The following is a 24,900-nucleotide window of genomic DNA, read 5'->3' on the forward strand; positions in this document are numbered from 1 at the left end:
TGGGCTGAAAAATTATGAACCACAGGGAAAACACATGTAATTTTTGACCAAGCAACATATAAACATCTCTATTCCTACTCTTTCCAAATTCCCTGAAAGACAGATTGGTTACCCGAAACAAAAGTGAGAGAAGATAGAAATAGTGCTTAAAATACAAGTCTGGCTTCACCCTGAACTATGGAGTTGGGTGACATTTTTTGGCAAATAGTAAATTCACTGAAATATGCAGTTTTCAGGGGCACTGATACTACTTGCCAAACTGCATTTAGATAATAATTTCAGCCAAAAAAAAAAAAAAAAAAGAAAAAAATACTGAAAAAGTCAAAACATTTTGTAACATTTCATTTTGACCTTTCCTTTCAAAATGGTGTTTTGTTTTGAAATTTAGATAATTAAAAAAAAAAGGTGAAAACACCAAAAAAAAATGGCCCAAAACAAAATGAAAAACTGAAATAAAATTTAGTTTTGGGTCAAACATTTCGTTTGCAAAAAAAAAAAATCAATTTTTTTGGTTTTGTTTTGTTTTTTTGTTTAGTTTCGGATCAACCTGAAACAATTCCCCTCCTCTCTCCCCCAGCTTTCAGTTTGGCCTGAACTGAAAAAAATCAATTATTTTTTCCATGCTAATTATGACCAATGCCTTCATGAAACAGAAACTGAGAAACACCTTACCATTTGCTTTTTATTCACACTCTTCTTGCGATTCTCATTTTTGTTCTCATCTTCATACACCAAAACAAAGTCAATTCTTCGTTGGCCATCGTTAAAGAACAAGGAGTCAGGTTTTTGATCAAACTCTGCCTGTAAGGAGTGCAGAACATTTTAAATATGAAGATCTATACAAGCCAGTTCTTTTTGTTAGTTGACTATGTACAGAAGTTGAGGAGCAGAAACAAGTTACAGTAGCAACAAAACTCAGGATCATACTGTTCCCTTTTGTAAAGATACAAGTCTCTGTAAGACATAAGGACAGCAGAACTTCTACCTAATTTTCTCCTTCAAAAATTGCAGATTAACTCTTGCAAATATGGCAATGGAAGGAGCTTAGGTGACAGTATGATTACCAAGTTTCAGAGTAACAGCCGTGTTAGTCTGTATTCGCAAAAAGAAAAGGAGTACTTGTGGCACCTTAGAGACTAACCAATTTATTTGAGCATAAGCTTTCATGAGCTACAGCTCACTTCACCGGATGCATACTGTGATTACCAAATAAGGCATCCGTCAAGTAATTTACATACCATTGTGATATACTGTTACAGATCCTTGCTATAAAACATTTTGGTTCCTGCAGGGACTCTCACAGTAACTGACTTCCCATCTTTCCCAGAGACTTTTCCAGAAGTCTGAGCTTCTCAACAACTGAAAAATCCTTTCATGGCTCCATATACACTAATATCCATAAGAACCAGTGCCACGTGCACAACCCTGAACCAGAGGAGGACACGGCCATAGTGCAAATGCATTCACAAAATGTAACGCATCCCATGTGGATATACTTCTTATTTTTATTAGCAAAATCTCAGCAGGCACAGAACACTGTTAAACGCCACACATCCATCACTTTATAATATATGCCAAAATAAAAAAGATTAATATATCCATAAACCATCACCCAGTCCCTAGAGGAACATAGGATAGATTGTCATATCCACTAATAACATCTTAATGTGTTAATTCATGTGTATGACATTTTAGGCACAATTGATGATGGGTTTGATGGAGAAATTTGAATGCTGGAGTTACGTTTTTGCAGTTAGCTTGTGGGAATACTTGTGGGCATCACCATGTGTAATAATGCTTAAGGTTAAGATTTTGTCACGATTATTTTTAGTAAAAGTCACAGGCATGTCGTGGGCAATAAACAAAAATTCATGGAAGCCAGTGACCTGCCTGTAACTTTTACTAAAAACAACAGGGGAGGGAGGGGCTGAACGCTGGGGCTGGGACTGAAGCCCGAGCCCCGGAGAGGGGGACTGAGAGCTGTGGGGCTCCCGCCGCTGCGTGCAGCAGAAGCTGAAGAGGTCTCTTACAGTCACGGAATCCGTGATCTCCATGATGAAATCGTATCCTTAATAATGCTCATCCTCACATCCATTTTGTTAACAACTAAACCTTAATGTCATTAGAATTCCTACCCAGTTTGAAGAAGTGGGTGTCTGTGTGACTTCGGTTAAACTGGAAGGTGTTCGTGATACTGAGCCAGATCCTCAGCTGCTGTAAACTGATATAGCTCCACTGAAGTCAATGGAACTATGTTAACTTATTCCAGTTTGGGATCTGGCCCAAAGTTGTATGAGAGAAGATATGTATTCCTAAAAGCTTGCAAAACTGCTGAAAACAAGGACTTCTTTCCCTGCCTTTCCTATTTTGACCCTGATATGAAAGTAACGGCTTGTATGAGGCAAGGTAAGGTTATATTCTTTCTCTTTAAGCAAAATAAATCTCTAAACAACAAACAGGGGTACAAAGGTATGGCTTTACTCACTGTTGTTTGAATGGTAATGTTACCTATTATTACTAACGTGTTTAGATACAACTGTTATAAATTACTCCAGACTTCAAAGGTTTGGGATAATTAACGTTTAAAACTTCTTGACATCCAGCATCTTTAGATTATTGCCGTGACACAGAGTATCTATTTGAATCAAATCAATCAGCAGTTGTCATTTCTTAGAATTATAGGAGTTAGAGCTGAAGCAGACCTATTAGATCATCCTACTTGGCCATTCAAGGATTGTCTGCAACAGCTGTAGTTTTAAATATAAAATGCAGCACTGCTAGTGTTATCTCCAGACTATTTTAAATGTCTCGTAATTGGGCTTAGCTGCATGACGACTACATCCTAGCATGGAGTTAAAATATCAAATTACTGTAAAATAGTTATGTTTTGTTTTTTAATTAGCACCCTCTTTTCTACTGAAGCAGAACCTGATCATACTTTTGCAGCTTATTACGTTTCTTGGAACTAAAACAAAAAGTGGAGCGATGTTAGACACTGGATTTGTATTTTTATCATACTGATTCTACCTTGACAACTACACTATCATTTGCATTTTAAAAAACGAAACAATATGAATTTGGGAAAGACTAAAATGACTAAAATCAAGTCAGCAACCAGGTGTTCTAAATATAACAATCATACTAAAAAGAATTTACAACATCCCTGTTACTTATGGGACAAAGACAAATACTAAATGGGCCAACCTCTATGCTCATATTTACAGTGGACTCATGTATCTAAGTCTATAATAGAAAGGGGAAGATAGAAGTGACCCGTATATTTAGGTAGCCAAACGCTGTCCATTATAAAAAGATTCTTGCCATTTTTTTAAAGAGAAGTTCTAACACCTCTGTCGTTTGCAGAAGGCCTTACGAAAGCCCTCAGGTTAGAGAAGAGCCTTTTCTTTGTCCCATGAAATTCTGTTCAGGTTTTACTGAGATTTAAACTGTTGAAAATCACTATTTCCCTCTTCTCACTTGTGTTCCCCAGGAAAATTCTGGCAGTAGATCTGGGCGTTCACCCCCACCGAAGCAGCAGCAGACACTACACTGAAAATGCTATTGAGGTGAGCTGCTGTAGCCGCTGTTGCAGTGGGAGTGGGGGAAAAGGGAAGAAAGCCAGGTCAGACTTCTGCCAATCATTCCCCTCTTTCTCCCCCTTGGACCCAACACATGGCCCAGCAGACTATGCCCTCCCCTAGGCAAAAAGCTTTTTCAAACTGCTGGCTGGCTTGGTCCTGTAGCTCAAGTGGTCCATGTTGCAATGCTGAATGGACAGCATTCAGACTCTTACGATGATGAATAATGGGGGGGATTGTTACAGTTGCACATAACAGAATTTTTGTTTGTTTTAATAGGAAATTACATTAAAAATCCAATGTTAAAATAAAGTCATTTAGACTGCGAAATTAAGCTCTCAAAAGTTAGGAAATGCCGGATTTAAGGTTGCCCATGCCACCTTAATTTGGCCCCCTTATGCACATGCATTATGATGCAGACTTTAATTACATGATCACTAGGATCAGTTTTCCAGCAATGAAAACAGAGTAATTTCAGATTTTCAAAGCTGTATATTTTGGAAATTTCAGATAGGAATGATAGTGACACAAAAAATACATGTATCTACAAACATGAGCAATATGTAATCCTTTACAGCTGGGGGATGGGGACAGGAGACAGCTGTACAGAAGAGATGGGGGACAGATGCTGGACACTGAGAGCTAGGCCAGGCCAGCTATGTGCTGGGGTGAGCCAGATGTGCAGGTGAGAGGGACAGACCTTGGGCACTGACAGCCTACAGCCAGCTGTGTGGTGGGAAGAGCCAGCTGTGTGCAGGGGAGGGAAGCAGGGGAGAGGCACTGTAGACACTGCCGAGTAGGTGCAAGCGCTGTCCGCTCTGCAGCATGGCGAGGGAGCCCAGCGCCCAGTACCGGATTTACCATGGTACCATGGAGCCGGGCCCACGCTCCAAAGGGGCCGCGGCCAGCCCACTTTCTCCTTTGGGGAGAAGAAATTTGGGGGCAGAAGCTTAGTGCTGCTAGTTCCTGGGGCTCCTGCTGCAGCAGGGCAGGCTCCACCGGCAGCCAAGCTCCTCCCCTGCCTCTTCCCGCAGTGTGCTGTGTTCCCGCCCCTCCCCCTTGCCCTGCCGCCGAACAGCTGTTTGCCAGCGCGAGGGAGGGGGAAGAGTGGAGCTGCAGCACGCTTGCCACTCAGGAGAGGAGGTGGAGAAGAGGTGGTGGTGGTGGCGGTGGCGGCGGCACCTTGGGGAAGGGGGTGGAATCAGGGCATACCCCCTCCAGTCCCCTGCCGTGATCTGCTCAGGGCAGGAGCCTGGGAGCACCCCCACCCCTCTGCCCTGACTGCTGCACTCCCCCTCCGCACACACACCGCCAGCCCCCAGTCCTGACTCCTGCACCCCCTCCCACATTCCAACCTGCACCCCTCGCACCAAACGGGAGCTGCCCAGGTAAGCACTCCACACCCCAACCTCCTGCCCCAACCCTGAGCCCCCTCCTTCACCCAAGCTCCTGGCCAGACCTCCCCCAGCCTGCTCCTGCACCATAACTCCCTCCTAGACTCTGCACCCCCAGCCCTGTGCTCAGTGCACCCTCAGCTCAGTGCAGGGAGAGATGAAGAGAATGGGCTAGAACCAGGGAGAAGGTAGGTACCTGCTCTATGTCGGCAGAGGTGGGGGAGAGCCTGTTTACCCCCTCCCTAGCCCTGCTGCGCTTGCAGTTTACCCCCAGCCCCTCCCTTGCTCCAGGGACCAACCCTAGCTCCCATCCTGCTGTGCTTTTGCCCCTGGCCCCTGCCCACATAGGGCCTTGCTCCAGTCAGCAGGGACTAATCCTCCCCCCATGCCTCACTGTGCTCATCTTGCCCCTGGCCCCGCCTCGCTCCAGCTGGGGATCAATCCTTCCCCCCCCCGCTCCCCCTCCATGCCGCACTGTCAGGGTGGATAAAAATCAATGACTTTTTTTAAAAAAAATAAAAAATAGGCTTTTTCCCTCAAAAATCTGATTTAAATAAAAAAAAATCCCGATCTAAAGATAGTCTTAATTAAGATACATTATATCTCATTATGGAATAGGGATTATAAATTCTAATTCTATAGTCTGAGACAATATATTCATGTAATGTTTAAGAAAAGCTTTGTAAATGAGTTCTAATAGTTCATGGATTAGGGACCCAATCTTAGCGGGTTCCACAGGCTTCTGTATAGATTATTTAGGTTAATCTTTCTATCTACCCAATGGGACTCAGTGCTCAGTCTAGAACAGGGGTCGGCAACTTTTCAGAAGTGGTGAGCCGAGTCTTCATTTATTCACTCTAATTGAAGGTTTCGCATGCCAGTAATACATTTCAATGTTTTTAGAAGGTCTCTTTCTATAAGTCTATAATATAGAACTAAAGGATTGTATGTAAAGATAATAAGGTTTTTAAAATGTTTAAGAAGCTTCATTTAAAATTAAATTAAAATGCAGATCTTATCAGTTTAGTGTGATCCTTGCCCTTGCTTTTCCTTGCTGAGTTTTCCAATGTCTGGCACGTATTTGGATACTTTAAGCTGCACACAGACTTCTGAGTGATCAGCTGTTAACCGGCTTGGAGAGGGACAGAGGACAGATTTAATGTGTGAAAATACCTGCTCACACAGGTATGTGGATCCAAATGCTGAAAGCATTGCAAACACAATTTTCTTCAAACAGTAAAATTTCTTCGAACAGGGACATCCAGCAGGTCAGAATAGAAGCCATGATCTCTCTCGGCAGCTTCAAGTGCACTTCGCAGATCTCCAAACTTTGATGCCCACAATTCTGAACTTTTTAACTGAATGAGCTGCATTTCAAAATCTTCAACACCCATCTACTGAAATACAGACAATTCCAAGTTGCTTTCGTTGAACTTTTCAGGTTTAATTAGAAAAGAAAGCATTGGGCCAAATCACTGGAAATCTTGAAATCGGTCAGAAAATTCTGATCCCAGTTCTTGCATGTACATTCTAATCCAAATATCAAATGCAGTGCGCTGTTCCACGTGCCATGATAGTGATGTAAGCAGCAAATCAGGACTTAAAAATATCCCAGTACAGTGGCACTGGAACAGTTTTTAAGGTGAGGGTGCTGAGCTGTGTCCCCCTTGCCCCTGTCTGCACCCGTCACTGCCCCAGGCTGGGGCCAGTGGGCCACAGCTGGGGACAGCTGCAGAGCCCCAGGCCGGCAGCGGAGCCCCCGGGACCAGTGACCAGGACCTGGGCAGTGTGAGTGCCACTGAAAATCAGCTCATGTGCCGCTTTTGGCACGCGTGCCATAGGTTGCCTACCCCTGGTCTAGAAGATGGTCTCAAACGGTGGATTTGTATCTCCAGAGGTAACATGCTTGTTAACAGCAAAAATGTTTTTAAATAAATAAATAAATAAATATATAGAGAGGTTAGAAATAACAGACCTCAACTCTATTGTCCCTCTGCAAATTTGTGTACACAGAGTCAATCCCTTACCTCTCTCTAAAAGTGAAAAGTTTCAAAAAGTTCAATGGATAGAAGACTGTTGGGAGCGGAATAGATCTGGACAAGGAGAAGAAGTCTGGAGATAAATGTGAGAAGCGAGGAACATATGCTTTTTTGTTAAAATATTATGTTTGCTGTTGAAGAAAAAAAATGCAGAATACTAAACATTGTTCTTTCAGTTAAATAAAACAATTTAAATGTCTGTCTGGTGATGTTCTCCTCCTAATACAGCCTGGCAAGAAAATCCTCCAAATATTATTGATTAACCTGTTGAACTGGAGATAGTTCACCTCCCAATGACTTCATAAATATCCGCTTCAATTATCTTTGGTAAATGAAATAACCAAACAATCATTCATTTTCTGATATAGCTGTAAAACTCATCTGAAAATTTTTCAAAATAAATCACTCTGTTTAAAAATGTATAGTGTGTACCTTGTAAAAATGAAACCTACATCTATTTCTGAGTTGTGAAGAATATGTACTAAGGTTATAACAACCAACAAGAATGCACTTTTATGTAGAAATCCATGATTAAATTGAGTCTTCCTGACTAGTGATTTAAAACATGATTTAAATCAAATCCACCCTGCCCGCTGTGCTCTTGCCCCTGGCCCCTTCATTCCCCAGCGGGACCCACAAATATGTTTGGCACCAGGCCCACAAAAAGTTAATTCGGCCATTTTGGACCCCACCACCAAGTGCCCTGCCTGCCCAAGAGAAACTCCACAGAGGTTTTGCTAAGCCCAGGCCTGTGTAAGGAGGGGAGAAGTTGGCCACGAGTCTCAACAGCAGCCAGCCTCCAGCTTCTGGCCTGTACCCTGGGGATGAGTCAGGTGTCTCCGGCCAGAAAAATCGGGGGAGGGAGGAGGGCGACATGAGCCTGGATACCCTTTCCCCCCTCTGATCGGCGATTCCAGGATTGAAGAGTCATTTTGGAAAAAATAATGGCAACAGCAGCAATTTCCAGAAAACACCGGCCCTAACGATCACATACTTCTTTTTCCACAAGACCCATACCTCATTCAGTACGCAGGATAGACATATAAAGGGGCCAAATGAAGGCTGCATGGGCACCCTTAAATCTGTTATTTCCTAACTTTTGAGTGCTTGACTTTGCAACCTAATTTTCTTTTAATAATGTGGAGGTTTTTTTGAACATAACAGTATACAGACTATCATAATGGGGAGGGGCAAGAATGCTACAAGCCTGCAGAGGCTGGCCATTCCCCAGTGTCCTACATTTCAATAGCATGCATATATATATCACCTTTTATGTAGCTGAAAGATTAAGCAATTTCATTGCAACTTTGTGAGTCCAGGTCCACAAAGGGTTCACAGTTGTGAAAATATAACTGAAAGCCCATTTTTCAAATTTAATCCCACTGGGAAGCCTTTGTTTAATTTATGTTTTTAGCTACTGTAAATAGTGTCCAGTTTTCTCCACATTACACACTTTATAAAGCGTTAAACTAAAACAACAGATTAAACATGGGTATTTATCATTTTGTTATAAGATCAAAATTATGAAATACAAAGATCTATATTAATGTAATATTAAGTGCTGCAAAGTTAAAAAAATCGGGAAATGCAAACACTCAGGTTCCAATAGTCACACTAACTCAATTGTGTTGTACATCCCACATATTTTATTGGATAGCTTTTGTAACATACAGTAACAGATTAAGCAACACATTTAATTGAAAAAAGGAGGAAAATAGAAAATAGCATATCTGTGTAATGCAGCTAAATTAACAATTCTGTTGAAATCTTATTTTTTGTTGTTATTTCATCTATTCAGCCATAATGTTATATTATTATACTCTCTTACTTTTCATTTTCAGGTTTAAAACCGTTAAGATGACACTTAAAAATACTGTTATCAGGGATTAAATTCAGACAAAGCTCTGGTAAATATTTTCAACCCTCCACCCCCGAGTTTTTATACCATGTGAGTGGACGAGTGTGGGGGACTCCAGGAAATACTCTATAAGAATTTAAGCCCTGGCTATTATTAAATGAGTGGAACTGGGCTGCAAATTCAATGAGTTCGGCCTAAACATCAATAGCTTAATATAGCTCAAAGATTATAGACAGGCCCTTTGTATCTGACAGCCCTTTGGGAAGAAATAATCATGGGTCCAATTTTCAGAGCCTCAGCATAATCAGCTAATACATTTTAAGTAGTGATGCAGATATCACTCTTCCAGTCTGACATTACAATAATGCCCTAATACATAGCAGACTGATACTGATCAATACCGTTAAACAGTATGAAACAATACCTTTACCTGGTGAATAATTACATTTAGCACATATTACTTCATGTTTTGAAGACTCAAAGCACTATACAGTTCACTCCAATCAATCAATCAATCACCACAACACTCTTGTGAGATAGGTACCAGTTATCCTCATTTTATATATAAGGAATCCAAATGAGAGGTGACGGGCTAGACTGTGGGTAAATGTTTCAAATGCACCTAAGTAATTTAGGAACCTACATTCCATTTTCAAAAGTGATTTAGACACTTAACTCACTGAGGTGCTTTCGGAAATTGTACCCTGTAATAACAATTGCCCTGAATAAAGAGTGGTGTGTAGGAGCCCTAGGAGCCAGACAAAGCAACAAATTGTGACTCAGAGTCAGTGTCCTCTGCCCTTCTCTGGCTCTGTATTTAGTAAATTACTGCCCCTGTGAGCCTAACTAGCTACTATGGCAAGTGAATTATGGGGCACTTAGGCAGGGCTGCGCCCTCTCCCCATTTCTCTCCACTTCCTTCCCATCTACTTGCTAAGTGAGTGAGTATCAGGCGAGCAGCCCTTGCTCTTTCACTGTCAGGACAAAGCTGCAATCTGAACAGGGAAATAAAGGGGGAGTTTATCCTGAACAACCAAGCAAGGTCTGGGATAACTTGGCTGGCAGTGATGGTCCAAGGCCATGTGGCGAATGAGTGAGAACCTGTAGGGGAACTGAGGACATCCTGACTCTCGGTCCTGTGCTCTAGATCACCGTGCCTCTCTGGTGCAGAATGCTATTTGAATGTTTTGTCATACAAGTGTCATACATATGTGAAATCTAGCTGCACGAGATTTCTCCAGCAGAAGATGAAAGGATAACATTCTAGCAGTGAGCATTCTTCAGCAGTAGCTTACGCCTGTACTCCAATTTCATGGAAACAATGCCACATGGCATTAGCCAGAGTGAAATGTGTCTACATTTACACCGGTTTCTCAGGACACTCAAATGGTCCGTGGGTGGAGGCATGGAAGGTCAGTAAAAAGATGAGAATGAAGAAAAATGAGTGAACTAGTAAAAGCCAAGAATGTTGTTTATTTATCTTTTACTACACCATGAACAAGCACAATATTTTAAGAGAAGCTGATCTAAGTGACAAGACCCTCTGCAGGAATGACTTGTCCAGCTGGCATTTTTATGGCAGAAAACCCAAGCTCACACTATCTTTGAAATTACAGAGGACAACTTTCACAAGATTAATTGCTCTTCAGTAATTTACCATTGTAGTAAAAATGTGCCTGCCTTGGACATCAGGTTATATATACACTGGGCCTTATCTGCTGCTGATGTAAATCCCTATTAGGGTGACCAGATGTCCCAATATTAGGGGCTTTGTCTTATATAGGCAACTATGCTCCCCACACCCCTGCAAAAAAAGTATCCTGATTTTTCACACTGCCTATCTGGTCACCCTAATCCCTATAGCACTAGTGAAGTCAATAGGACTGTGTCATTTTACACCACCTGAGAGTCTGACCCATTGTTTTGCTTTATCTTTATATTATTTTTCCCTTACACATAGAATAACGTAACCATAACACCAAACCACAGAAGCTCCTTTGCACTAGCGTAGGCTGCTTTTTCATTGATATTCAAGTGCCAAGTTCACGATCCATATTACGACTCAGACAGTTCTATTAAAAATCAAAAGAACTATAATGCTTTGCTGAATTTCCTTTTGTTGCCAGATGCCATCAGCCTGACATGGAATTAAGTTCTGGTTCCCAGGTGTCAGAAGTTAGTCTGGAAACAAGTTACCCTTCTGTCATGCCCTGAGCTTAACTACTTAACTTGGGCAGCAGGAGAGAGACTCTGTCTGAAAGGAACTCAAAAAGACTGAAACAAAATAATGTCCATATGGCTTGGGACCTCTTCAGGCCAGAGATTTTCTTCATTGTGTGAATTAGACAGAGCCAAACACATTGTTGGCACTTGAAATAATAATCACTTAGGTCCCTAGTTCTGCCACTCTTGCATGGAGTAGTACTTTACTCTGGAATATTCCCAAAGGCTCCATTGTCCCTTGGCCTAAAAGTCGCAAAGCACACGAGAGGGGGCAGAACAGCAGGAGGGAAAGCAGCATTTTAGAAAGGCTGAAGGGATGCAGACTAAGAGTTGGGTAGACTGGACAGCAGCAAGTTGCTGTAAGGTTGGTCTACATGACGTGGCAACGTGCACTACAGGGATGTGATTTCTAAAGTACTCCAACATGTGCTCACTGACTGGCCTGTGTAAACCCTACTGGCTCACATTAAAAGGTCCCTGGCATGCATTAACATAGTGATGGGGAAAGGGCAGATTTTGGGAAAGATGTTGTAAGACTACAGAACTTACACTGCTAAAGTAGTACGAATCTTTCACAAGTCTGTGCTTGAACAAGTGACCTGTTGGGTGTTCAACCAGAGGCCTGTGCATGACAAAGCATTCACCATTTACTGGGAATGTTTTCTGAGATATGTTTTGTATCCCCCATGACAAGATGAATGCTGCAAGGGCTGTAAGTGGTGGTGCAGGTGTAACTTTGGTGTGGTGTTCTGTCCCATCTAGTGGCAGCGAGACCACTTAGAGCGAGTTAAATGAGTCTGCGCTACAGCCTTAGCCAAGAGCCAGTTGGCTTCTAGCTCATGCGGTAGAGGCTCATGCCCTAAGCTCCTGAGGCCCCAGGTTTGATCCTGCCAACGACTGGCGTCTGTTGGTGTTACACAGGAACAAGACAAAAGGGCAGGTGTTGGACCCAATGAGAATAGTGGTTTTATCCAGCAAGCAGAAAGGGCAACAAGAAAATCCAATGTTGCAGATGATGGAGTGAGCAGATGTCTTCATCCTGGAGGTAATGCCCCAGTTATAGCCTGGTACTGACTACAGTCCCAGTAAGCTTCTGTTGCCCAAGAACAACTGTTGGGCCAGAGCTTCAAAAAAGTAAATACAGCTAGTGGTGTAAGCAGGCAAACTGATGCCACAAAATAAAAATGCACAGACCAATAGAACAGACAAAAAGATAGTTAAATGCCCGGCAACAGTTCAGGGAACAGAAAGACTCTTGTGCTTTCCACTTCTTCATATTCCAAACAAAGCTAGGAGCTGCCCTCACCCATCAGAGCACTTTGTCCCTTTATGATGTCTCGCGTGCTTCGCTTTAATCCACAGTCACTCAGTGTCCTGGGCCCTTTAACAAAGGAAGCTGCGAGCCAGGACATTAGTGGGGCGTGGCCCTTTAAGGCAAAGAAGCTCTAAGAGTTGTAGTTCCCCCAGGTGGAGAAAATGAGCAGGAAAGCTCATGTGACGATATCAGGTGATAGACAGCTGACCGACAGTATAAAAGGCAATGAAGACTTTAAGAAGTAGAAAGCTATAGAAACAGTTTTGCAGCTCTCTAGGGAGAGATCAGACGAAGAGGGTGGCTCTCCACTAAGGAACTTGACCTCTGTGGTCTCCCTTACAGCCTCTTCTGGGCCATTATTGGAAGTGGCCCTAGGACACAGACAAGATAGTTGTGAGGAGAGGGTAGACAGCCCAAGGTGTCAGAGCTCCAGGGTTAAAGGGGCTAAAGGGAGGGTGTTGGGTTCTGCCTGTGATACCACTTGCCATAGTGGTGTGGAAACACCCTGTGTCAAAAGCGTAAAACTTGAAAAAGGGAAAAGAATTGTTCAAGTCCAGGAGGGCTGAAAAGACTCTTAAGCTGGAGAACGGTCAAGCAACTTAGTCAGAAAGCTCAGGAGGGCTGGCTAAGGACTGCTAGTTCCCTTTTGTGCTCAGAAGAGTGTTTTGTTTAGTTGGACTCTTATTTCATCCCTGGAAAGGGTAGACTTCTAGTGAGAGAATCAAAAATGCCAGCAGTGGCCTACCAGCCTGCAGCAGACTGTCAGGGATTTGTGACCAATGCTGGAGAGGTAAGCTACTTGCTTACATCTAGTAGCCTTCAGGTAGACCCAGCATAGCTTTCTGCTACATGTCAGGGGCTCAGACCAAGTGCAGAGAAACTCTGGGCTTCGGTGACAAGTGGGCAGAGCAGTGACTGAATACCATAGCCTGCAATGACAGAAGCTTTCTGAAAAGCCTGAAGACTGAGTATGCAGCTGGAGCCAGTGCACCAAGACAGTATGGGCAACCTGAGAGGTAGCTGCATTTCCAAGATTGTATCCTCTCCTATTCTTGGCTTTATACAGTTCAAGAATGCCAAGTTATGAGCACTCTACTTCCTCACTGCGCTCTCCAGAAGCCCTTGTGACATTGCACCCGATAACGCTTTATAGAAATATGCTTATGAATGTAAATATGACATAACTAGAATATGTTTTATGCTACAGATGCCATGTAACATATCTCTGCAAAGGTTATGATCTACTGAATATATTCATCCTATTTGTATGCATGTATCGTTTTTGTATTCGAAGTTATGAATATTGTCTGTGTACTTGTTTGATTTTAAGTAGCATCAGGGAAGCATTTGGTCAGCTTCCTGAGAAAAGACCATTCTCAGTAATTGCCCAATCAAGAAACACTTTAATCTGACAATAGACTTTGAAGGACGCCAATCCACACCTGAGCTTTCCTGAAAACATTCCTATAGAGAACTAAAGGAGTACTTGTGACACCTTAGAGACTAACAAACTTATTTGAGCATAAGCTTTCACGAGCTACAGCTCACTTCATTGGATGCATCCGATGAAGTGAGCTGTAGCTCATGAAAGCTTATGCTCAAATAAATTGGTTAGTCTCTAAGATGCCACAAGTACTCCTTTTCTTTTTGCGGATACAGACTAACACAGCTGCTACTCTGAAACCTGTAGAGAACTAAGCAATGACTTGCCAGGGGCCTCCAAAACTCCATCCTGTAGAGGTTTCAGAGTAACAGCCGTGTTAGTCTGTATTCGCAAAAAGAAAAGGAGTACTTGTGGCACCTTAGAGACTAACCAATTTATTTGAGCATGAGCTTTCGTGAGCTACAGCTCACTTCATAGAGGGGATTCTACACAGGGGGAGGGAGGGGTTTCCACCTACAAAAGAGAAACTATATAAAGCTCTGGGAGACCCCTCCATCTGGTCTTCAGCTGGCTCAAATCACTTTTTACTTATTAATTAACCCAGAGTATGTATTAATACCTGGAGGGGGGCAAACAGCTGTGCATACCTCTCTATCAGTGTTATAGAGGGCAAACAGTTTATGAGTTTACCCTGTGTAAGCTTTACACAGGGTAAAAAGGAATTATTTGCGGTTTAGACCCCATTGGGAGCTGGGTATCTGAGTGTTGGAGACAAGAACACTTCTTAAGCTGTTTTCAGTTAAGCCTGCAGCTTTTGGGGGACGTGGTTCAGACCTGGGTCTGTGTTTGTAGCAGGCTAACATGTCTGGCACAACCAGACAGGGCACTGAAGTCCCAAGCTGCCAGGGAAAACGGGCTCAGAGGTAGTCTTAGCACATCAAGTCAGTTCCCAAGGGGGTATCTGTGATCCATCCCGTCAGCCCTCTCTGGAAATCTCCATGTCTCTCTCTTCCCTCCCCCCCCATATATAAAATTAAAATATGGAACACACGGGGATTTTGTGAAGCTTCATTGTTTGCCAAGTGCTTTGTGATCATCTGATGAAATGTGCTAAAGGAATGTAAAATTATTTAGTATCACAGACTTAAAATAAGATATTGTGTTCTTATTTTCATATTGACCAATGCACACTGCAACTTGGCTGACATTAAGACCCAAAGTCCTTTATTTCTGGAATCTGCAAATTCATTTGTGTACCAGAGGAAAATGGGGTGTGTCACAAAGCAATAAAACTGTTACGCCGTTAACTGTTTTTCTTCTGACTCCTGCTGTGTAATAAAATGTAATGAAGTGCTAAAACAAAGGTATGTTTTTAGTTCTGTTTTTAGCAATGAGATTAGCAAGCATCAGTTAAAAGGAAAACTTTCCTATATGGTTTCAGTACCCCAACATGTAAAAGGAGACAGCTGCTTCCTTTCTATTTACTGAATGAAGCTCAGTACTAAAACTAAAGCTTTTGCACCAGTTAGAACAGAGAACTATACTGGGAGTCATTAGTACCCCCTTGACTTAAGAAAACTGATGGTAACTGCTGACATGTGATGAAGTCATTTGACTGTGCTGTGCTAACTTAGGTTAGATATCCAGCTGACTTCCTGTTATATTTTTCATTTAACTTTTGCAGCTGACACAAGAAATTTGTTAAGCTTTATGAAGAAGAGGCTAGAAGTCTTTACCTTTACATATGGCTGAAGCCAGCGCTCCCTTGAACGACCGGTTTTCAGCCCCCATATAAGGGAAGGGGTGGGGAAATTCATACTTTCAGGATCTTTGGGTGCCCTCTAAGGCTACATCTGCACTCCACTCCACTGATGGCAGCGTGTAGGGTATGTGTAGCAAGATGTGGAAAGCAGGATGCATCCACACTGTGGCGTGTAGCTACACACGTTGGTTAAAGACTCTGGCGGGGGGCAGGCAGCTGGAGCCTTTCCCCCCTACCAGAATCTTTCCCTACGATGGAGAAAGACTCCAGCAGCAGGACACTACACTGCTAAAAGCAGCAGTGTAGACGGGGAAGCACTGTTTGGGCAGGGAGAGAGCTGTACAGGGTATGTACTCGGGTACATATGTACACCCTTCAGGCATGTCTTTACTTGCCTAAGCCATGCCTCACAGTTTACACTGCTATTTATACTGGTCTAGGAGAGCTACCCACGTATATACTCTACACGCTGCCGAAAGCGGCACGTAGTGTAGACGTACCCTCAGGCTGAAAGGTATGATCTGAATGGATACGCTAATACACTAGTTAGAGTTTTGGGGATGATTCCTCCCATGAAATTGTTGAACTTAACTCTCTTACAGATTGCAACCTTGACAAATTGGAGAATTGGTCTGAATTCAAAGAGATGAAATTCAATAAAGCCAGTGCAAAGTACTTTGCTTAGTAAGGAAATTTCAGACACACAGCTACAAAATGGAGAATAACTGGGTAGGTAGTAGTAGTGCAGAAAAGGTTCTAGGGGATAGAGTGGATCACAAATTGCATATGAGTTGACAGTGTGATGCAGCTGTGAAAAAGGCGAATACCATTCTGGGGTGTATTAACAGGAGTGTCGTATGTAAAACATGGGAGATGATAATCTCATTCTACTTGGCTTTGGTGAGGCCTGAGCTGGAGTAGTGTTCAATTCTGGGTACCCAGAGGCACGTGCAAAGGAGGGGCAAGCAATCAGAGCAGGCACAGAACTCCTCCAGGGCCAAAGGAGAAGTGGGGAGAGCCAGCTCCACTGGCCCGGGGCCATGGTAGGAAGATCCAACTCCTCCAGCTATGGGGGGCACAGAAAGCAGCCAAATTTTTATTCCTGTGCATGTTCCTGTGGGCACCGCACCTTAGGAAAGATGTGGACAAACTGAAGACAGTCCAGAGGAGAGCAACAAAAATGATAAAAGCTTTAGAAAACCTGATGGATCAGGAAAGGTTAAAAAAAACGAGGAATATTTAGTCTTGAGAAGAAAAGACTGAGGGGGGTCCTGATAACAAGCTTCAAAAATGTTAAGGGCTGTTATAATGAGGACAGCGATCAATTGTTCTCTGTGTACACTGAAGGTAGGACGAGAAGTAATGGACTTAATCTGCAGCAAGGGAGATTTACATTAGATATTAGGAATAACTTTGTAACTATATAAGCGTAGTTAAACACTGGAATAGGCTTTCAAGGGAGGCTGTGGAATCCAAGTCACGGAAGGTTTTAAAAAACAGGTTAGACAAACACCTATCAGGATGGTTTAGATTTACTTGGTCCTGCCACATCACAAGGGGCTGGACTTGAAAACTTCTTGAGGTTCCTTCCAGTCCTATGTTTCTATGAGTCTATATTATGGCTACTGTTACATCCAAAACAAAAAGAAAAGGAGGACTTGTGGCACCTTAGAGACTAACCAATTTATTTGAGCATAAGCTTTTGTGAGCTACAGCTCACTTCATTGGATGCATTCAGTGGAAAATACAGTGGGGAGATTTATATACATAGAGAACATGAAACAATGGGTGTTACCACACACACTGTAACGAGAGTGATCAGGTAAGGTGAGCTATTGAGGAACGAGGGGGGGGGGAGGATAAACATGGGGAAATAGTTTTACTTTGTGTAATGACACATCCACTCCCAGTCTTTACTCAAGCCTAAGTTAATTATATCCAGTTCGAACTACATTAAAGACCATTAAGGTTACAAAGTCAAGCACTCGAGTTGGAAAATACTTCAATTAAGACTGCCTGTGCAACCTCCATTTGGCCTCTCTGAGTGTATGCATTATGATAGGCTTTACTTCCATGACCAATTACTATTCCCCCGTCTGGCCCCAGGCTTTATTTACTGCATACCATCCAAATTGTGTACTGAACATATTATTATTTTCCTCCTGTGTGTTTCTATGGTATCTGGGTACTTCACGAACATTAATGAATTTATCTTCACAATTCAGCTCTGAGATAAAGTGGCATTATCTCCATTTTATAGACTGGGATGGGTGCTTGGGAATGAGGCACACCGAGATCAAGCCAAAATGGAAATGTGTCTACTAATTTTGGGTGCCCAACTTGAGATACCAGGGGACTCATTTTTTTCAGAGTACTTAACATTTTTTACAGCCCTTTATTTGTTCAAAGCATAGCTCGAATCTACTTCACTTGCAGTTGTGAATGCTCAGTACTTCTGCAAATCTGGCCCTTGTCTTTTCTGGTACACCCTTAAGATAGGGAACACATCAGTAGTGGTCACCTTTGAAAAGCCTCGTTTAAGTGACTTTCCCTGCATCACACAGAAACTCTGTGGCAGAGGCAGGGGCAGAATCCAGTTCTCCAAGGCAGCATTCTGGTTCCTTGACCATAAGACCATCCTTTCCCTTCTTCAAGCCCCTTGCCTCATTCACTACACACCTTCCAGTTTTCCTAAACAGTGGAGGAGGAGTCCTACACATAATAGGCTCTGTCTCTATACAACCTTGATTCATTCCTAGAGTGCTGTCCAACCTTTGTATTGAAGAGGGTAGGGGTCTTGTGGAAAGAAATCGTGTAGGATCATGTAATTAGACTTTATCATAATGTATATGCAAGACACAGATAGCCTTATTTCTGGCATTTTCTAACTTGAGTGTTTGACTTTGCAATCTTAAACATTTTTTAATAAAGAGTTTTTGGATGTCACTTCCCTTTTTTTAAAAAAAAATAGGAGAAAAGGAAGCATATTGACCCGCAACTTGGGTCATCATCAGAGCTTGGACTTTTACATCCACAGCACAGACTTCTACCACTTGAGCTACCAGAGCAAGGGTGGGCAACAATTTTCACAGGGGGCCACTCCATGAATTTTGGAAAGTTATCATGGGCATTTCTACTATATTAATGGAGGGTGTGTGGGGTCTGGGAAGGAGTTTGGGTGCCAAAGGGAGCTCCAGGCTGGTGCAGAGTGTTGGTGTGCAGGAGAGGGTGAGCGGTGTGGGCTCTGGGAGGGAGTGTGGTGCAGGAGGGGGCTCTGGGCTGGGGCAGGGGATTGGGGTGCAGCAGGGGGTGCAGAGTCTGGGAGGGAGTTTGGGTGCAGCAGGGGGTTATGACCTGGGGCAGGGGATTGGGGTGCAGGAGGGGGTGCGAGGTGCAGGCTCTGGCTGGGAGGTACTTACCATGCTGCTCCCGGAAGCGGCTGCAACCGGCTGCTGCTGGAACGTCTCTGCATGCCCCTTGGGGGGAGGGAGGCAGTGGGTCTCCGTGCGCTGCCTGCATCCGCAAGCATCACCCCCACAGCTCCCATTGGCCGGTTTCCAGCCAATGGGAGCTCTGAGGATGGAACTGGGGGTGGGGGCAGCACACAGAGCTGCTTCTCGCTTCCGGGAACGGCGTGGGGCCACAGCACGCAGGCAGCCTGCCTGAGCGCCCCGCTGCACCGCCAGAGTCATGGCAGGCTGGACAGAAATGATAGGCTGGATCTGGCCCATGGGTTGTATTTTGCCCACCCCTGTACTAAAGTAACTGGTAGCAATAGTAGGCTGTTATCCTCTGTGGGCCATCCACTAGAATGGCATGACCCACACACTTTGCTAGTGGAATCCACAGCTTAAAAAGGAAAGCATTAAGCAACTTAACTATGGGCAGCTACTAGCTTCCCCTATGATTACTTACTACATTTATTTCTTGAACTGATTCCTGTGTTACTGAGGACGAAGTCAAGAATCCTCACGTGTTCTAGACCTAGTTGTTGCAAGAAGTAATCCTTTAAGTTGTCTTAAAAAATTGCTCCTCTGCACTTTGTCATGTTATAACATTTGACCAACATATGTATGTTGCTTAAAGCGATAGGCTCCTTGTTAACACCTAAATAGAACAGTACTAAACATGCTCAGTAGAGTAATGAAGCACACAAATTACAGATATCCTAGAAATTAAGGGGGTATGTTTTCAAACCAGTTAGAGGCCTGACCTCCATATTTCTGTGTGTAATCTGGAGATCACAGTTTGCACTCTAAAGTAAAGTGTCGGTGCAAAGCGGAGTAGCTGCAACTCCGACTTACACGAATCAGTGGCCACAGTCTAGTTAGAGATGCAGCTATTCAGACTCATGCATGAATCTGAGCTGCAGGCACTTAACTGCACCTGCAAAAGGAAAGCTACTCTTCTGGAAGCCTACCCTTAAATTGTACAAAACACTTTAATTTCGTTGGAAATCTAAAGGTAAACTTAAAGTGAAAGAGTACTCACCCACTCTGAAGCATGAAGCTTTTGCTGATCTGGCACTGTTCCATAGCTGGGAACAATGGTCTGTTCCACTTCTTCCAAGACTAAAAAAAGAAGTAAACAGAAGTGTAACATTGTAGTGCATCTGTTTGTAGCTTTTAAACAAGTGGCTTGACGGCGAAGTGCTTTACTGCACTTCACATTTTCAGGATTTACTTAGTTTTGTCCTTCCACACTTTCAAATACAGTCAAGCTTGGTTAATCAACATACATTTATACAGTTGGGGTGATTCTCGACTCCTTTAGACTGATTTTGTCTACGGAGTTACACTAGCAAAACAGAATAAAGAATAACACCCTTAATTTTTATTTGGAGAAGACTTTCTATTAGCACCTCACTGTTCATGGTGGAAGAAAGGTTATCATTAAGGTCTAGATTCTACCACCTTTACTCACACGCTAAATAGTACCTTACTCTGCAAGGAGCCCTGTTCACATAATATAACTGAAAAGCCAATGGGGTATTTGCCAACTGAGGTACTATTCAAGGCTTGTCTATGTGACAGATTTTAGGGGCGGAGGGTTGGGCAGAGATCTAGCTGTACCAATGCAAAACTCTTATTGTAGATATGTTGCATCGGGATAAGAAGCTTTCACCAGAGCAACATATCTACACAAGAGAGTTTGTAATGGTGCAGCTACACTGTTGCAAAAAATCCCAGTGTCAACATTATCTCATGATGAGTCAGGGTGCCAGGATCTGGCTCCACGTGTACCAAGCATAGATACGCCCTGGCTGAGGCTGACTGTACTTGTTACGCAATAAGTTGCCAGTGCGAGAGAATTCCTTATTTCAGGTCAAGTGTGGTATAGACAGTGACACTGCAACATTTACTCATGCCATTGTGTGAATGACTTCCATGTAACCTGAAGGGATAACTTCCTAACTATCACAAGCACAATAATATTAATGTACTACCCTAAACAATATCTTCCTTGCTTCTCTAGAATGGCATCCTGCAAAAAGAATCTACGTCCTGGATCCAGCAAAGTAAGACTTCTCTTCTAAAATGACAATATAAAAATCAAGATGATTTAATGAAAGACACCACTCTGCATCTCTCAACACCATAATCTAATATCAACCATCTATCAGTTGCCTACAGGCGGGAAAATTGGCTGCCAATTCAAGTACTCGGTGAATTATAAGATAATTATCAACCCCAAGAAATGTATTAGAGGCTAATTATCAGAATATTAATGAAAGGTGAATCATTGTGAGCCATCAGGATCATGATCTTCCCTCAGCTTTTTGATATGAATTTCACATTATTCTCTTTTCGGGTTCTGAAAAAAAAAGCATTAAACACACACATTTGAGGTTAGAGAAGAATGGGTGAGGGGAGAAGATTACTATTCTCTCCCCCCTGTGGGCAAGCTACTTTAGCTCTTTTTGCTATTTTTCATGCCCTACATGCCTTAAAAATGGAAGAGATGGCCTTCACTGTGGAAAGGTTACTGGGGCACTGGCATACAAGTGCTGAGTGGTGAGTCTGGGCCCCAGCATTAACACTCACCAATTGTAGTAAGCAACTTGACTAGATGGTGTTTTTAGAAGGCTATTTAAACAGGTATCAGATAAACAGGTGAGACTCACCAACCTCACTAGTACCTAAACTACATTATATATGTCCAGATCCTCAGAAGGTGTAAATAGGTGTTACTCTGTTGACTGTGCTGACTTACACCAGCTACAGATGTGGCCCTACAGTGCTTGCTGATCCAAGATGTAAAAAGACTTTGAATAGTGTACCACAAAGGAGTATCCTTAAAGCTATTGCTACAGCTCAGGAGAATAATGTTTATGGTTCCAAAATGGCACATTGTTAAAGCCCCTAGTTGCTTATAGTTTGGTTGGACTTTGTAGTAGATGTTCAGCCATCAGTTTCCAGAGCTATAGCGTGGTGATGGTATTTAGTCAAGGGAGTAAAGCAAAAACAACTCCATGAATTTTCCGTCAGCATAAGCTTCAGAAACATTTGAATCATAACCTGAATGTTGGCCCAGCTGGATAATCAGACTTGGTCAGCTCTCAAAATAACCGTTTCTGAAGCTGATGGGGGAATTACAGAAAATCTTAAAAGCTGGCCAGTACAGGCAAACATAAAACAGGAAGGAGCCCAGAAGTCCAGTTGAAATAACAGACACATTCTAAATCCTATTACGGGTAATCAGATAACAATGATACAATTCAGCATTTCCTGCATGGTTACCACATATGCACATCATTATTCTTTTTGTAATGGCTCAATCCAAACCAGTGTGAGAAAATGGAAATTACATAGTGCCTATGTAAGGCTAGTAGTGTTTATCACTTTTTATACTCCTAAACACGGGTGCTGCACAGACTTAAAGACCTCTGCATGTTCTATCTCTGTCCGTGGCATATGTCTGAAATCCTGTGGAGGAGAGAGGGTTATTGCCAGTACTGCAAAAGGGGTAGGGACTAGATGGAGAGCAGGTATTTTGTACAGTCATCCACTCAAAAATTTGCATTCCATTATACTGAGCAAGCAGATGTGCAAAGTGAAAAGCACGTGACAAGAAAATTTGCTCCAGCCGCTGAACTGAAGTAATAAGAACCATGTGTTAAAAGTGGGCTTGGTGCGAGGCACTCGTTATGTGTAATTGCACAGCACACCTCAGTGCTATCTAGAAATCACTTCAGCCACAATTGGAGAGAGACGAAAGTGTGACATTCATGGTGGAAAGGCTCACACTTATACTTGCTCACAAGTAGTAATAGTCTGGGACTCATCAGCAATAACCATCAGAAGCAGCATAGAATATCACTGTACAAATACATATATTTTACACACCTTTTGTTGGAACATTGTCCCGTACAATGCCTGGGCCAGCGGTAGGCCACATGCAAAGGGGACCCGACCACTCCCACCAGCTGGGACGCTGGCCCATAATCCCTCTTACTTCAATTTGAACAAGCATTTTATTGCTGACCCAAACCCCAATATCAGAGTATCCATACTACTGTTTCACTGTGTACTTAATGGCATCACCCCTTCAGGCATGCAAGTTCACTGCACCTAGCCTTTAGTAAAACAACATGTTTACCTTTTTTTTTTTTTTTTTTTTTTACTTCAGTAGCATACCAACCACAGTTCATGCTTAGGTTAGAGTCTGTCAGATACAACTGTATGTAATGTTGCTTGCTCAGCTAACTAAGGCTTTGTCTATGCTAGGACTTTTGTCAGTCAGGGGTGTGAAAAAATACACCCCAACTGACAAAAGTTTCACCAACAAAAGCACTGGTGTGGCGAGCATTATGTCGGTGGGAGACGCTCTCTCTCTCGCCGACATCGCGCCTAATAAGCAGCGGTAGCTGTTTCATTATGCCTTTACAGAGTAGCTACACAGGAGACCTTACAATAGCGCAGCTGCAGTGATACTGTTGTGCCGCTGTAAGGTCCATAGTGTAGACCAGTGGCAGGCAACGTGTGGCCCGTGGGCCATATGCGGCCCATCAGGGTAATCCGCTGGCGGGCCACGAGACAGTTTGTTTACACTGACCGTCTGCAGGCACGGCCATCTGCAGTTCCCAGTGGCCGCAGCTCGCTGTTGCCATTGGGAGTTGCGGGCTGCCGTGCCTGCAGACGGTCAGCGTAAACAAACTGTCTTGCAGCCTGCCAGCAGATTACCCTGACGGACCGCATACGGCCCGCAGGCAGCAGGTTGCCCACCACTGGTGTAGACAAAGTCATAGTCTCAGAAAGGGAACACAAGAAATCGGATAGGTTTGTCTGCTCTGTGACTCTGCTTGACCTACAAGTTAAAGACCAGGGGTCAGATTCTGTGCTGCATCTCTTGAAATATGCAACTCAGAAGGCGCTCTTCAAGAAGAGTGGGGGGCAGAAGTCCCTTTATGGCACCTTTGTGTTGACAACATTCTGGGATGCTGGGGGGTGGGGAGGGGTGCGGAGGGAACAACTTCCAGCGTAAGGTAGAGCAGAGCCAGGAGTTGCTCTAACTCACAGTCTCCCCACAGTTGTCTATAGGTTACTCTGAAGCCAAGATTAGCCACATTGCAGAGTGCACTGACCATATCCCTGTCCCTGTCCTTGACATGTCCTTACATCAGTATAAGCCACTTATGAGGCTCTTTTACAGCCAATATACTGCTGTGGACAGGCTGTGGAAGGGGTCAGAATTTGGCCTCAGCACTGCATCAGGAGACCTGGGTTCTGTTGTTGGCTCTGGCACAGATTTGCTATGTAATCCTAGGGAAGTTTCACAGCCTTAGTTTTCCCATCTGTAAAATTTGGATATTTGCCTGCCTCAGAGGCATAATGAGGCTGGATTTACTAAGGTATGTAAAATGCCTTGAGAGCTTGTCACAGAGTAGCTGGCCCTTTTTAGGGAAAATGGGGCCTCTGCTCCCAAGTGACAAGATCAGTTCACCTCCCCAGGTGGGTAATGAATGAGGTAATGTGATTAACTCAGGCCAGGTGTCAGGATGGAAGGCAGGAAGGGACAGATTTCTGGGTAGTCTGTGAAGAAGGGAGTTTGAGTGGGAGCCTAACACTCCAGCTAGGAGGGCTGGGCCTGGGAATTCCAGGCAGGACAGAAACCTGAAGAATTGCAGCTGGCTGGAGAAAGCAGCTGTAGGTGAGCGCTGCTGTAAATAAACTGAACTGAACACAGTTTTGGGAAGAGGACCTGGGGCTCCTGATTTAAGGAGTGTGAGGAACTTGAGTGAAAACCAGAAGGTGGAGCAGAGAGAAGGAAGTGGATTTTGTTGTTGTTGTTTTTTTTAAAAAAGTTCACGTAGACTCAAAGTAGGCCCCTGGCAGAGGACTTATGTC

At 43.4% G+C, this 24,900-nt stretch overlaps 1 protein-coding gene across 4 annotated transcripts in view; it reads right to left on the reverse strand.

The window, feature by feature from the left end:
* Positions 1 to 24,900, reverse strand: part of ANO6 (anoctamin 6) — a 166,237-nt gene that overhangs the window by 83,556 nt on the left and 57,781 nt on the right. For all 4 annotated transcript variants that reach the window (XM_073327998.2, XM_073327997.2, XM_073327996.2 and 1 more), the window contains exons 2-3: positions 20,045 to 20,124; positions 673 to 801 (exon numbers count right to left, since the gene is read on the reverse strand). In XM_073327998.2, coding sequence (XP_073184099.1) covers positions 673 to 801; positions 20,045 to 20,124 — 209 coding nt within the window. The remainder of the gene's footprint in view (positions 1 to 672; positions 802 to 20,044; positions 20,125 to 24,900) is intronic.

This window comes from Lepidochelys kempii, chromosome 1 (assembly GCF_965140285.1).
Source record: "Lepidochelys kempii isolate rLepKem1 chromosome 1, rLepKem1.hap1, whole genome shotgun sequence".
NCBI classification, from domain to species: domain Eukaryota; kingdom Metazoa; phylum Chordata; order Testudines; family Cheloniidae; genus Lepidochelys; species Lepidochelys kempii.